The following is a 15970-nucleotide window of genomic DNA, read 5'->3' as shown; positions in this document are numbered from 1 at the left end:
GAATTAATAGTTCGGAAGTATTTTTCGGAATGGCGTTGCCCACAACAGAATAATGTAAGCACTTTCTAGGACGCGGTAAGCATACTGCTTGCCTCAGCTCCGACCACTATAGTATTTTGATTGAGGAGGATGTAAGTTCAAATCCACTTTTTGCTAGGTCTTTTGTGGCTCTATATCGGTTTAACTGACCTGCATATACATAGGATTGGGTTATACATGATAGACTATATAGGTACTAAAGACACAGTCAACATGAATCTACCAACCAACACATAGGGCTGTAAAATTAAAATAAAAAAAACCCTCAAAACTCGAAAATCCCGGTAGTCCGCTTTTTAGGCGTACACATAATATTTATTACCAATAAATAGCAACAACAACAACAACATTTACCCACACTTTTCTGATTGAGCCTGCATAAATTTCGCTAAGTATAGACCTAGCTTTTGAGTTTACATAGGTCTATATCAGTGTATTGACGTACCCATTCTTGGGAAATTATGGGGTCAAGCACGCTCTGTGCCTTATGGTCCGGAGCGCTCCTTGTAAATCCAAAGGGCTTGAATCTCGGCTTTAACTGTCCTCCATGCTGAAGATTTAAAATCAGGACAACTTGACTGGTCAATCAGAAAACTGGAACTGGTGCATTGTCACTAGATTTTTTTTTTTTTGATTGGTGTTTTACGCTGTACTCAAGAATATTTCACTTATACGACGGCGGCCAGCATTATGGTGGGTGGAAACCGGACAGAGTCCGGGGGAAACCCACGACCATCCGCAGGTAGCTGCAGACCTTCCCACATGAACAGTTAATCGTTGTGACTTTCGTATAGTGTAGTCTTATGAGGATCATGTTTGCTACAAGCGGCAAACCAAGTGTTCTTTTCTCCCTTTTCGAATAATGCATGTAGGCAAATAATGCATTTGTCTTTAAGCACTTTTCCTTCACAATTACACTCAACGACAGTTACAATCAATGGCAGCTACAATCAATTCACTTTGCAGCTGATTCAGTCCGTACGTAGCCCGAGCTCGAATCAATTATCGATTAAGGCGGCCTTGGACAGGGAATCTGTGCAGTCCCCTGCTTTCACTGTCAGCTGGCCTGAATTAATGACAAGCGGTCGACGATTCCCCTGTGATGGTTTGCGCCGTCTAACGTTCGTTGAAAACCACTTATTTTCCACCAGTATGGTGGCACATATGTATGTTTATATAGATGTACATACATGTCACATGTTGGAAAAGTTCGTCAGGAGCTAGCCAAGGTTACTGGTTTTCCCCAAACACTCCGATTTCTTCCATCCATGATACTGACTGTCGTCGTATAGGTGAAAAATTCTTGAGTATGACGTTAAATAAAATCAACCAATGAACCAATCAATCATGCTTTCTCCAATTTTGTGGGAAGGCCCGAATTTTTCGGCTATGCTTTTTGTATCGTATCTTACATAAAGTTAGATTCGTTATGCCTTAGCCAATGAACTGTTTTGTGTAAGAAATGGATTTATGGATTGGCCATGACCTAAAATTTTGTGAGGGAAACATGTCGAATATAGAAAACAAATGCCAGCATAGGTACATATACCTATTTTGTGATCATTGGGAGCAAGGAGAGGTGAACAGCAGTGGAAAAACGAAGCATTGAATAAGTGCAGTTTTGAAGACTGAGCTTCTTGGAATATTAAAGAAGCGCTAATTCAGGTTGAGGCTTCACCTGTGCCTCTTTGACGTCCGCAATGCAAGATAACGCCATCCATATGCATAGAAGCCACATGCATGTAAATATTTAGCTGCGTGCTAAATGCACAATAAACCAAACCATTTCGTGGCCCAATATACATCAGATCATTCAGACTGCGGACAGATATAGCGTGATGACGCACACGCTAGATATATAGGTTAAATACCGATATCACTTATTTTTAATTAGTCGGTTTAGGTCTATACAAATACATGTAAAACAATTTTTTTGTTCTCTTTTTCGCCCCTAAAGTCAATATGCCGTTTAATGCACATCATGGTTTCATCCAATCAAAGACCAGGCCACGCATCGAATATATTCTTCTACAACTAGTACTGACACCTAAATTTGTTCACCTGTGCACACTTCGGTCAAAAACCATCTTAATTTTTATTTATTTAACCATTAAGATTTTGATTAGGAATTTGCGCATTAGGTGGGTTAGGAAGGTCTCTTTCTTTCTAAACTGAGTAAATTCAGTATCTAAGTTGAGTAAATTTAGGATCTAAGCTGTGTAAATTTAGGATCTAAGCTGAGTAAATTTAGGATCTAAGCTGAACATTAACTTTGACTTAACCCGTGTAAAGGGCACGTCTGTGTAAATGCATGGCATATTTGCACTTTTCTATGAAAGTCGATCGAAGGCATTTCGCTACCTCGCTATACATGTACATGTGCCTAAGACTTTCGTCTTGAGGTACATCGCAAGGTAGCGGGACAGGGAGGCAGCGATACAATGCTAATTAACCCTGAAAAAATTTGTCAGTTAATTTCGTTCCAGCACCCTGCCTGTCACTGTAGATTTGACTAGGATTCATGCCCAGCCTCAAATTTTTGAAAATGTACGTAACAAGATATGTAGTATTTTAGCAATCTATTGTAGATTACATCAACGTATGTGGATTCTCAAGAACTCAGAGGGTCTCACTGAATAACTATACTGTCATATATACATATTGTATGAGGTAAATTATGTTAGTCTGCTTGGATTTTTACGTCGTATTTATCAATTTTTTAGTCATATGACGACGAGAAGTCATTTGATTTGTGTACATATACTGTGGCAGGGCAAGATCAGGCGGTCAGAGTGCTGCCACTACTGAAGAATCATGCCGAAGACACCAGATATGACACCCCACCCAGTCATATCATATTGATACCAGACCAACCAGTCCTGTTTCCTTGCTCTAACCTCTCATTGCTGAGCGCCAAGAGAAGCAGCAATAAGTACCATTTTAAAGTCTTTGGTATATGCCGCCCCGGGTTCGATCCCAGGTACCCGGTTTCGATTCGGACGCTCTAAGCATTCAGCCACCGAAGAGGTGTCGTATTCGTATGAAGACAGGGACAGGCATTGAAATATCGTCAATTTATATTTATGAGAAATTCAATGAAAGATGATGGAACATCCCATGGATGGTAACTTTGATAATTAGCATAAGAAGGTTTTATTTGGTTCTCACGTTAATGCAACCGTGACACGTTTGAAAGAACACCGATACAATTAACTACGAAAGTCTGTCAGTTAAACATTTGAAAGTCGAAATATACCAGGTGGATGCGTTTTCATACGGTCTCCATTTCTTTCGTGTAAGAAAACAATACTTATTCCAAAATGGCTACCTTTTGTTAAGTTCTTATCAATATGTGGTTGTTTTAAAGTTTGTTTTACGCTGTTTTGGAAATGGGCGTTATGGTCTTGGAACGCTCCTCTAGGCGCTTTACGAGTGTTGAATGTCGAACGACGCTTAGATTCCATGAATAAGATGGGCATTTATATGTTCATAGGTAGAAAAGTTGATCAGTGACTTGCGAAAAGTCGCTGGTTTACCCAGTACACCCCGGGTTCCCAGAACCCATAATATAGACCACCTCCGTTTAGGTGAAAATTGCGTGAGTATGGCTTTAAAAACATTCAGATTAAAAAAAAAAAAACACACACACACACGAGATCTCCAATAAATTCCATTTAAGACCATCTAAACGGCCAAGTAGATGCCGTCTAATACATCGCAAATCACATCGCTGCATATATTTTTTTACGTAATTCTGCTTAAGCCAAAGTACTAAAGTGGTTGTACAAGCATTTATGAACAGTTATACAATTAGACGATGACAAAGGTAATTTGACACGAGGCCGTATTTCACCGGTTGCGCGCGACAATTTGCCAAGCATCACGTGCACTGTCGTCACAGTGATCTCGTTTTACTCTTTATTCTGTCGTATTTTATGTCTCGGGGAACATCGAAAAAGTCCCGGACTCAGATCACCATGATGAAGAACGTAAGATCAGAACGTGATAATCAGCGGAAAGTTACAACTATAAGTTTATTTTAGAGACACGCATACAAAGAAGAAATTATGAGATGGAATAAGAATTGGAGTTCAGTTCAGATATCGAGACTGTGATGTACACGAAACGTGTAAGTTAGTAAGGGGTTTTAATTTGACTGTTTGTTCAGTTGAGGCCACAACGTCGGTGTCAGTCGCAGGCAAAAGCTGAAACAGAAAATGGAACGTATCAACACACGTAGATGAATTATTTATTGGGCTGATGAGTTTTTTGCTACCTATGCTAAAGAATTCTATAGTAGACGTGCTGGTAATTGAGTACTCGGTAGTCATGGAATTCTACTTGCTTGTTTAAGAAAACGGCGAAGCATGCCTAATTCGATTGTCGATTCTCACATTATTCGACGATCTGATAGTCGACCATCAGATAGTGAAATATCTCAATAATCGATATTTAATTGAACTGAACTACAGACGGTCTATATGTCTGGTTTCGCAAATTCAGCTTGCGCTTTCAAGAGGTTACATAATGGGGAAAAATCAATTTTGCTGTATGTACGACGAATATCTCAAATTATTGCCTTTCAGACCCGTGCATAAACTGATTTTTAAGTTTGGAAAAGTCCTAATACCGGACCCGTTTCATATATTTTTGTAACTTTATTACCGATTTTGATCGGTACATAACACGTGCACAGATGAGTCTGAAATTTTACGAAAGGTAATTAATTGGGTATTCTAAAAAAATTGCCAAAATTGGATTGTATTTGTATTGATTTTCTCTTTTTTTTTTGACCAAAATTTTCCGTACAGCCTCTTTATTTACAGAGGTTTGTCAAAAGGTATCAAATGCAAACTCTCGAAAAAAAATCTGTTAAGATTATCAAAAGGTCTGTCTGAGTGATGCTAGAAAGTATCATTTTATCACAACAGAATATTCTGTTAAATATAGCACAAATCAACATAAAGATTGGATTGGACTACAAGGATATTTTGTTGAACATGACCAAGTATTTTGTCATAATAGCACAAGCATTTTGGTATCACCCCGACAACAGACTTTCTGTGTTTTTTTTTAAGTGAAGGGTGGTGGTTTGCCCCTGGAACTCATCTGCCTACATCTGCAGTCAGTATTCATCAATAAATTTGTCTGAGATGTTGGTAAGAATTCATGTATATCAAGTATATTAATCGTGACAAGGGTTGAAACAGATTAATTTATTTATTTATTTGATTGGTGTTTACGCCGTACTCAAGAATATTTCACTTATATGACGGCGACCAGCATTATGGTAGGTGGAAACCGGGCACAGCCCGGGGGAAACCCACGACCATCCGCAGGTTGTTGGCAGGCCTTCCCACGTACGGCCGAAGAGGAAGCCAGCATGAGTTGGACTTGAACTCACAGCGAGCGCATTGGTGAAAGGCCCCTGGGTCATTACGCTGCGCTAGCGCGCTAACCGACTGAGCCACGGAGGGTTGAAACAGAGCTTTTGCTTCTGACATCACTCCCTGCATCACCACCGTGACCCCATTGACTTTGTCGTTGATCTAGATTTCTGTGTAAAATTTGCAAGTGTTTGCAGCGATATAACATCAAGTGAACCTGGAGAATCATAGGCTTTCAGGAATGTAGTTATAGCCTTCATTTATGATTCATTTTTCCTCTATGGATATTGATTTGCCTGCTCTGTCTTCGTTTTCAAACGAATTTCTTTGCTTACACCTCATAATTGCACCGCTCAGTCATTCGACTGTATTAAATGGATACCCAAATATGGTAGACTATTCATCAAGAAAATAGACAAGAACAATCTATATTTCATATCACCCACCTTTCAGACGTATTTAAGCCTCTTTCTCTATTTGTTGTTGTTGTTGGTTTAGCTCTTTCATGTGTTCAAGCAGTTTTGCCTGGCGCTTTTTCTCCGGCATTTCCCGCTTGCGGATGTGGTCAGGAGGAAGGCCGAAGTAGGTCAACGTTCCTGTGCGTAGCGCATTCACTATAGTGTTGGCCAGGTAGTCTTTTTTCAACATATCGGTGTTCATGTCAGATCTGGCATTGTAATAGTCTTCAACAACCCGACCAATCAAAGGATAGGCAGCTACAACAACAACAAGGTGCTCAGACGGGAGGAACAAACATGGCGGAAACGTTCATAAGGCCAAAGGTCTATGTCTAGCTGTATGGTGCCATGTTTACATAAAAACACAGTCCTATATGCATGCAAGTATTGACTTACCCTGCACTCCTCAAATCTCAGTGTGCAGTCCTGAACATACTGTTGTTGTTCGCTGTATGACGTGGTTGTCCTGACGTGCGCCCTGTTTGAATGTTCCCTATAATCGCTAGGCAACAGTTGGAATTCCTCGCGTTACCCCCATATGGAAGCCTGCGCATAAAAATATGAATGCGCGACCGGCTGTCTCGGATTGAACCTCCGCGGAGCATCCGCGACATGTGAAACATGGCGGATGAGCTGTGTTTGCAATGTACACGAAGACGTTTTATTCCACTGCACGTTTGCAGGCTGAAGCATATCACAAAACAGAAATACATGGTACGCAGAAATGGCTAGGGATTACAGACAATCACGACATGCAGGAACAACAATAGTATGTTCAGGAAAGCACCCTGAGAACCGAAGAGTGCAGGGTAGGTCAGTGCTTGCATATAGGGCTATGTTTCTACCCAAACATAGCCCCATAGAGTCAATGTCTTATGTCGTCTCAAAATACATCAGTCTCTGACAGGTGGATGTCCTTTGAAAAGGCGTTTTAATTAATTGATTTATTTGCATTTGCTGGACTTAAACTCACAGTGACCGCATAAGTTAAAACCAGTTCTATACCAACATGTACATTTGTTTTGCACGTGTTTATATACATAGAAAATAAAGTTCTAACAAGAAAACATAAAAATGATGCCAAAACCAAGTGTGAAAACTTATTTGCAGCGACAGTCTATTTTTTTTTTATATATTTTTCTGTTAGGATAAAAAGGGATTTGGAAATATTTTTTATGGCATGTATTTGGGAGCTCATATTGGTCTATGTCGTCTTTGCATAAAGATGTTCGAAATAAGGATGTAATACATGTCTAATGAATTTATTTGAAAGTAAATTTGTTGTTTATATCCCAAAACACATACATTTAATCTAAATAAGGAAATATTTATGAATACATAAAAATATAATTATGATCAAAATTAAGGTTGAACACATTTGTTAATCGTAAAGACCATATTCTATAGCAAACATATTTGTTCAACATGAGGATGTGTTACATCCTCATTTACAACATTATTACGCAAAGACATTATATACCTAGGGGTGGTCCCAAATACCCCCGTACAAAACCATATTTTCAACTCTCTTTTTCTCTATAAAGAAAAAAATATTCAGGACCACGCTGACATCTAACTTTTCTCACTCTTCCATCTGAACTTTATGCCAGTATTATGCTTTGTCCACCTTTGAAATCAAGAATAAAATATCTTACCACTGCCGGATATATCAAAGGAGCCATATGGGTATGTGAGGTGCTGATAGCTAGGACTGTAGTGGTACGGGTAGCTGTGGTAGTAGGAACTGTAGTGGCAAGGGTAGCTGTCGTAATAGGAACTGTAGTGGTACGGGTAGCTGTGGTAGTAGGAACTGTAGTGGTACGGGTAGCTGTGGTAGTAGGAACTGTAGTAGTACGGGTAGCTGTGGTAGTAGGAACTGTAGTAGTATGGGTAACTGTGGTAGTAAGAACTGTAGTAGTACGGGTAGCTGTGGTAGTAAGAACTGTAGTGGTACGGGTAGCTGTGGTAGTAGGAACTGTAGTAGTATGGGTAACTGTGGTAGTAAGAACTGTAGTAGTACGGGTAGCTGTGGTAGTAAGAACTGTAGTGGTACGGGTAGCTGTGGTAATAGGAACTGTGATAGTACGGGTAGCTGTTGTAGTAGGAACTGTAGTGGTACGGGTAGCTGTTGTAGTAAGAACTGTAGTGGTACGGGTAGCTGTGGTAATAGGAACTGTAGTGGTACGGGTAGCTGTAGTATTGGGAACTGTAGTGGTATGGGTAACTGTGGTAGTAAGAACTGTGGTGGTACGGGTAGCTGTGGTAATAGGAACTGTGATAGTACGGGTAGCTGTGGTAGTAAGAACTGTAGTGGTACGGGTAGCTGTTGTAGGAGGAACTGTAGTGGTACGGGTAGCTGTGGTAGTAAGAACTGTAGTGGTACGGGTAGCTGTGGTAGTAAGAACTGTATTGGTACGGGTAGTATTGGGAACTGTATTGGTATGGGTAGCTGTGGTAGTAAGAACTGTAGTGGTACGGGTAGCTGTTGTAGTAGGAACTGTGGTGGTACGGGTAGCTGTGGTAGTAAGAACTGTATTGGTACGGGTAGCTGTAGTATTGGGAACTGTATTGGTATGGGTAGCTGTGGTAGTAAGAACTGTAGTGGTACGGGTAGCTGTTGTAGTAGGAACTGTGGTGGTACGGGTAGCTGTTGTAGTAGGAACTGTAGTAGTACGAAGAACTGTGATAGTTGGTTGAGTTTTCGTTGGTGACAGCATCTTGTGCATCTGGAAAAATTATAAACGTTTCAAATATAATGATAATTGTATGCGGCTACAGTTAAAAAAGATTACCACAAGGAAAGGAAAATTATGAAATACTTGGGACTGGACGTACTTTGTCAATATTTATTGTGTGTTCCATAGAAGTTTTAAAAAAAAAACACGTAAAGCACGTTATTGTATACCCGAGTCATTCGGTATGTATATAGGGCTTCTCTTTCGAATTAAGACTTAAATTCATTGTTATACAGGTTAACTTGTTTTAGTTCAAAAGAAACCGTGTACTGGAAAAAACTGTCCATGTCCAGATAAAGTGATGGCAAGACAACGTACCTGGCTTATACCACTCGTACTTTTCCATGTACTGACTGGGGCTGAATGACGCCGAACCTGAAGAGATAACCGGAAGTCGTTATAGTGGCCGATACCACATGGCCTTTTTTGACGCATGTCCAAATTTAAATCTGTAATATGTGAAGTACTCTACGGTTCAAGAAATTCAAATTGTGATACATTCATTATCTTAATTTAACACTGTAAATTGTTGCAAATTTTAACTCATGGGATTCGAAAATAGGCGTTTAAAATGAAATTTCAAAATTTGATTGAGTCAGAACTTCATGGCGTTCGGATCCAGGGGTCGATTCCACAAAACCATTTCTGTCTTAAGTCAAAATTTAAAACCTCGTCACAACCACCTCGTAGTTTTTTGTATAGGTATTTGAATTTGATTTTCTGTTACATTTGTCTTAATTAAGCACTTGTTACGTCAAAATTTTAATTTTAAGGCCTATCAAATAAGTTGAAAAGTGATATTTTGACCCTGGCCCCTGGTTCTTTCAGAAAGCTGAAGCAGTTGCAGTAAGGTGATTAAACCAAGAAACTTTATAAAAGGGGGTAATTGTGAAATAAATATATTTTCTGTGTTCATTTCTTGGGCGTAGCGGCACATATTTTAATTCAACAAAGCTATGCGCTTCTGTAAGGTTAGTTTGTATTCAGAAGGTGAAGTGGAGAGGAATTCTGGACAGTTGCTACATTAACAAGCGTGTTTGTTGAGGGGCAATTCCACAAAGTCATTCCACTTAAGTCATAACTTGACATACAATATCAGAGCAAAACTGAACATTATTTTGTTTTTGACTAGTCAAGAATGGCTTCGTGGAATCCTGCCATGTTGTTAATGTATTTGTATGTAAAATTCATATTCGATCTCAGCTGTTTTTGTGATAAACTAGTGATTTTAATGTACCACTATGCTTTCATGATTGTACGTTGTCCTTACTTAATTGTAAAGAACAATTATTTACGTATGTATACTGAATTATTTTATTTTGTGTATTGTTTATTAAAAACCAGAAAACATAATGTTGAAGTGAAGACATGTTTGATGATTATACATGTACACGGATTAAATGAGATGCGCATATACCGCTGAGAAGTTTTGTCCTGTGTTTTTTTTTATCGTAAATAGTGCTGCTTTTCGAATTCATTTGTTTCATCTCCCAGAAGCTGAGATAGTATCGTTGCTTTTAACTAGAATTTATCCGTTGGTATCAAGACAAATTTGCAAAGAACAGTTTACATATGTATATGAATTGATTTAATGAGGGATGACATATTTATCGATGGCGTGAATTTAATAGAAATTTGCAAGGGACAGTTCAACATATATATTTATTTATTTACTTGATTGGTGTTTTACGCCGTACTCAAGAATATTTGACTTATACGACGGCGGCCAGCGTTATGGTGGGAGAAAACCGAGTGGAGTCAGGGGTAAACCCACGACAATTCGCAGGTTGCTAGTAACCGTCCCACATACTCCACATATATAAACTGAATTATTGAAAATCCTATGCGTATTGATTGGGTGAAGACGGTTATACATGTATGCATAACCACATACGCATGGGCAGTATGAACACAAGCAGAACTAAACAAATGTTTACTCAGAACATCATAAGTCTCGTTTTGCGAGGAACATCCAAAGTCCGCGCGCTCGAGACATCGCGGCGAGAGACCCTCGCTATCCTCGATGCAGTAGGCAAATTTAAAGCCAGTCCTCTGCACACTGACATCTGAATAAAACCGAACGAGCATTCCATTGTTGTTGGTGATGTCACTGACTGAAAAACAACGAAAGGCACCATTAGAACTCTTTGGACATTTTCTGCAGTGTATAGGTACATACTTAAAAGACGCGCACATAGTACATTGTTTCCCCATGCTGCTTCTCTGGAACACTTTATCAAAGAACGTCAGAACAGAACACCAGACGGAACGCTTCACCCAGTCACACTGTATGGATATCAGGCAGGACGTCTTACCAAGTCACCCTACATGGACACCAGGCAGGACGTCTCACCCAGTCACACTATGTGAACACCAGGCAGGACGTCTCACCCAATCACACTACTGTATATGGACACCAGGCAAGACACCAGACAGAAAACTCTCACCCAGTCACTCTATGTGGACACCAGACTGGACAGGATTACCCTCCCAGTCACAGCACATATATATGGACAGCACTTTCATCAGATTTGGAAACAAGACTGGACGCCCTGCACAGTCACACTATGTGGACACCAAACAGAACGTCCCACCCAGTTATACAATATCGATACCATACAAGACATTCCACCCAGTCACATTGTGTGGACACCATTAACCTAACACAGTTACAGGTGGCGAAGGTGTTACTTGACCTAACCGATTTGGACAGTCCTAAGGAATGTAAAAGTGTCACTCGTAATAACCTCCCCTAAACTATGGGGTGCCCAGACGATAAAAATCGTAAGATCGTTTCCACCAAAACCTAAAACACCGATTCCCAAAGAATATGTCAACAAAATATATAAATATCAAATAAAGCCGGTAACATGAAAGAGAGAAAGAGTAATCATCTTCCAGTGATGTGGGAAAGACAGTCGATATTCCAGGCACTACATCTAATTCAAATTTCACAAATCGTCCGTGAATGATTTCTAGGCATAATACAAACATAGATATCGCTTTGACCGCAACTACTGGTAAAACCTTCCTGTTCATGGGGTAAAAATGAATACTTGTTGAGCCCGTAGGTCTGGAAGAAGCAGACTAAGATGCTACTATGAAACAAATTACCAACAGCCCCTTCTACACAGCTGTCGCAGCGCTGCGTCAAGCGCATTTTCCATGGTGACTGTGTCTTAACTGTATGTTGTAAGGGAAGTTACGTTTGGAGCAGTTTGCGACTGCCTTTTTGCAAAACAAGCCCCATCAACTTAATAGTTAATCATCTACACATATACGGACAGGTGTTGAGGACGAACTTCACTTATTACGTGTGACCACAATCACTCGCTGATCTGGTCTTACTCCACATGCTGTACGTCTTTAATTATACTGTATTCCTGAAAAAAAAACAACAACCCAGAATTCTGCTGGTGGACTAAGCATTCCCGAGGACAGGCCCATTTGCATTGTTTTAATGTTGTTGTATGCTAAATATAATGACAATAGAGCATTATAAGCAATTCTCGACCAGTGACATCTAAATACATCAGTGTACTGTTTTTACCTTTTTCGTGGCATAACCGGGCGTGTAAATTGCTACGACCTAGGCATTTACATGAACAGTTAGATTTAAACCCATTTGAGGTAAATTGACAATAGGCCTTATTTCACCGGTATCGTGTGGACCATTCGCTAGTTAGCACATTGTCGACTCTGGTTTTGCTCTCTGTGTTGCACGTGTTATTGTTACATTGTAAGGTTTGGTACTCACATATCCGTTGCGTTGAGGGCAGCGCGGCATAGGAACACATACCAACGTTGTTCCATCTTGAAGACGGGACATTGACGAACTTGATAAAGTCGTAACCGCATTCCATTGACAAGAAGCAGAACTTGAGGTGGACATTGTAGATGCCGCTGTATGGAACCCTGATGTAGTACGCGGTTTGCAGGTTGTTGGGATAGTTGTTTGGGTAGTTTTCACTGGTGACTATACCGACTGCGCTCGTGTACAGGCGGTACTTGTACGTAACGGAATCTGAGTTGCAACAAAAGTCCAAAACAGCCGTATTTCAAAACAATGAAATTCGATTAGGTTTAGAATACGATTTGTTTATGTGATGTATCATTCTAATGAGAAGGCTCTCTGAAACAACTCCAGACTCTCTTAGTAATTCAAAGCGATACTGTGAGTTAATTCTGATATCCACTTTAGTTTTCTGTTGTATTGTAAATTTTGTAACAGTCGCTAAACTAGGGCTTTCTTTAGATGCGAAAAACGTCAGACGGCATGAAGACTTGAAAGTCTAAAGGTAAAAATGACATACTCACTTCTTTCTTGTCGTCCTTCTGACTTATCTGCAACACCCTATGATAGAGAAAGATTTCTCAATGTCAGTTGTAGATTTGTTGCATTGCCAAACGTTTGTGAGAGGCCAGCTATTTTGATTGTTTGATAGGGTCGCTTACACAAGGTTTCAGTGTTTCTTGCAAATGTTGGGTACAGTTTTAATATCCATTTTCGGAAATGGTCAAATTCATAAACTTGTTGAAGTTATACTAGCTCAGATGGTTGAAAAGCTGTTTCGCTGCCACTATCAAACCCTTGACCAAGAAAGACCAAAGTTCGAATCAAGCTATCGCTACTCAAAAGGTTCCGTCACGTACCTGGCGCAGTTGATGGTTTACAACGGGCATTCCAGTTTCCACCACCCACAAACCTGACCGACGTCTTAAAAGTTATTTATTCATTTTATTTTATCAAGAATATTTCACTTATACAACAGCGGCCAGCTTTGTGACGTGAGAAACCGTCATATAAGTGAAAAATATTTAAGCACAGCTTTAAACATTAAGCGTGTAAACTTGTGAGAAATGCGAAAAAAAAAGAATTCTAAAATTCTCTTTAAGCATCATTGCTTAAGCTTTTTGAAATGGATAGACAAAATTTGTAAGTTTTGTAACAAGAGAAATAAAGCTCCTTAAAACTGTGAAATTAATAATCTCATTATGCCCATTTGAGGTCCCCTGTTTGAGTCTATTTCTCGTTAGTTTGCCTGCTACTTTCTGTCTCAAAGTTTTGTCAACTACAAGTTTCGACCAGGTTTCTTTCAAACATAATTTTGACCCCTGTACTCCTATGTTGTGAAAAAAAAGCATACAAACCTTGGCTTGAGATGTCGCTGCTATCCAGACAAGCAAGCCGATCGCAACAGCGGCCTTCATGGTTAATGTGTTGATAACAGCGATCCAAGACCGCCAAGACTCGAATCTTTATAGCATTACATTTACTTCGATCTTTATACACTTAAAAAATGTTTTGAAATGACCTTGGCTTACCGCTGCTCAAACAGTACTTTCTGAAAACCAATAAAACCTGGTCATATGACAGAAAGTGCTAAGGTGAAGGATTTGCATTACGGACCTGCCAGAAAGCACCTGCCGACATTTGGAAACATAATTACTATTTGACGAATTCTTGTCAGTGGCGCCGTACGGTTATGGTGTGTTCAGGTGAAGTCAAAGGCAGGTGTTCTAACAAAGTTGATATGTTTTTCTGTGTCCACTTAATCTATGAACAGTAAGCACAGAAATCATACAGCTAGTACGTTTGTGTGCGGATGGTGGAACTCTTTTTGTTTCATGAAAATTTTTTTATAAAAGTTATAGAGAGCAGAACTCTTAAAAACCGCCAATTTTAAAGACATGTACTAGAAAAACACACTGACTGAAAGCCATAACTGAGAGACAGTGAGACAAAAGGCTGGTGGTGGCAATTCAATCTTACGAAAGAATCATTAGGCTACCCTTGGATAGTAGCCTAAATTTAAATGGCATATTTCATTTAGATTATGGGGTATGGGGTTTCTTGGCAGAATTGTAAAACAACATTATGATTCGGGGAATAGTGTACTTTCAAAACATGAGTTTGGAATATACTGTAATTCAGCATTGTTCGACATTTGGATTTATTCATCCATCTTACAGGGCCACTTGATTTGCATATTCTTTTTTATGCACGTGCTTTTCACACTGTCCACGGATCCGTCAGTTCTATAGATGGATATGCACAACCATGGCCCTGTACACGTTGTGAACAAAAGCTCTACACGAACCACGGCCCTGTCCACGTTGTTAACAAAAGCTCTACACGAACCACAGCCCTTTCCACGTTATTAACAAAAACTTTACACCAAGCTAGCCCTGTACACGTTGTTAACAAAAGCTCTACACGAACCACAGCCCTGTCCACGTTATTAACAAAAACTTTACACCAACCACAGCCCTGTACACGTTGTTAACAAAAGCTCTACACGAGCCACGGCCCTGTATACGTTGTTAATTAAAAACTCTGCACGAACCACAGCCCTGTCCACGTTGTTAACAAAAACTCTACACGAACCGCGGCCTTGTACACGTTGTTAACAAAAGCCCTACACGAACCACGGCCCTGTCCACGTTGTTAGCAAAAACTCTACACGAACCACGGCCCTGCCCACGTTGTTAACAAAAGCTCTACACGAACCACGGCCTTGTACACGTTGTTAACAAAAACTCTACACGAACCACGGCCCTGCCAAAGTTGTTAACAAAAGCTCTACACGAAGTTAAACATTTTAGGAAACGTGTATCATTAAATTAACAGACAAAAACTATTGTGGATCCTTAAACAGGTTTAGGACAATGCAAAATTAGAATTGAAACGCCAAGGACATAATAAACAAGTATTCACATGAAAGTTCTAGACTCTCTACACTACACACCCTCATTAGAAATTCTCTTTTTGTCACTAAGCCCTTTTAGAGTTTCGATACCTGTAGGGTTTTTGTACTGTCGCTAAAACTTTTTTTGAGATGTAATTGATGTTTACTTTTTAAGCACACCCAGGAAGTCGAAGGCAGTGCCGGTTGTAAATATATATAATGCCACGATTGTCTGATTCGTAAACGTAGTTTTTCAACACTCGACATTGCTCTTGTTTGGTTTCTTAACAGTACACAGGTGCATCATGTCGCGAGTCCAGAAGAAAATCGAAGCGCATATATACAAACACAGCTTGTCAGCCTTGAGCTGTTTATGAAGTTCTTCGTGAGTGAAAAGAGAGTGTAATGAAGTATATGTATAGACTGAATATATAGTCGATTTAGTAATAAGACAGCAGGAGCGCACGTGCAATCTTGTATCAATGAAATTACAGAATCTTTTCCGTATGTGATAGCCAGTCGTTCAGTACTTGAGTGGTGGTCAGTAGTGGATTGGCCCGTTGTGTATACACTCAAAAAGTCTGGTTGTTAATTTTAACATAAAGTCTGTTATCTGAGCGATGCTGGAATGTATTCTGTTATTATAACACAATATTCTGTCA

At 39.7% G+C, this 15970-nt stretch overlaps 1 protein-coding gene and 1 long non-coding RNA gene across 2 annotated transcripts; both read right to left on the bottom strand.

Moving 5' to 3' along the window:
• Positions 1 to 4060: 4060 nt before the first annotated feature.
• LOC135480885 (histidine-rich glycoprotein-like) lies at positions 4061 to 8906 on the bottom strand. Its single transcript, XM_064760814.1, has 4 exons — positions 8900 to 8906; positions 7540 to 8610; positions 5873 to 6142; positions 4061 to 4244 (listed from the first exon to the last, which is right to left on the bottom strand). The coding sequence occupies exons 1-3, from the start codon at positions 8904 to 8906 to the stop codon at positions 5886 to 5888; spliced, it is 1335 nt and encodes a 444-aa protein (XP_064616884.1). The 3' UTR covers positions 4061 to 4244; positions 5873 to 5885.
• Positions 8907 to 8937: 31 nt separating this feature from the next.
• LOC135480126 (uncharacterized) lies at positions 8938 to 12637 on the bottom strand. Its single transcript, XR_010445901.1, has 3 exons — positions 12377 to 12637; positions 10557 to 10733; positions 8938 to 8994 (listed from the first exon to the last, which is right to left on the bottom strand). It is a non-coding gene; the product is annotated as an uncharacterized LOC135480126 (long non-coding RNA).
• Positions 12638 to 15970: the final 3333 nt, after the last annotated feature.

This window comes from Liolophura sinensis, chromosome 13, assembly GCF_032854445.1.
Source record: "Liolophura sinensis isolate JHLJ2023 chromosome 13, CUHK_Ljap_v2, whole genome shotgun sequence".
NCBI classification, from domain to species: Eukaryota; Metazoa; Mollusca; class Polyplacophora; order Chitonida; family Chitonidae; genus Liolophura; species Liolophura sinensis.
The sequence above is the reverse complement of the archived record's forward strand: the minus strand, read 5'-3'. Positions and strand labels throughout refer to the sequence as shown.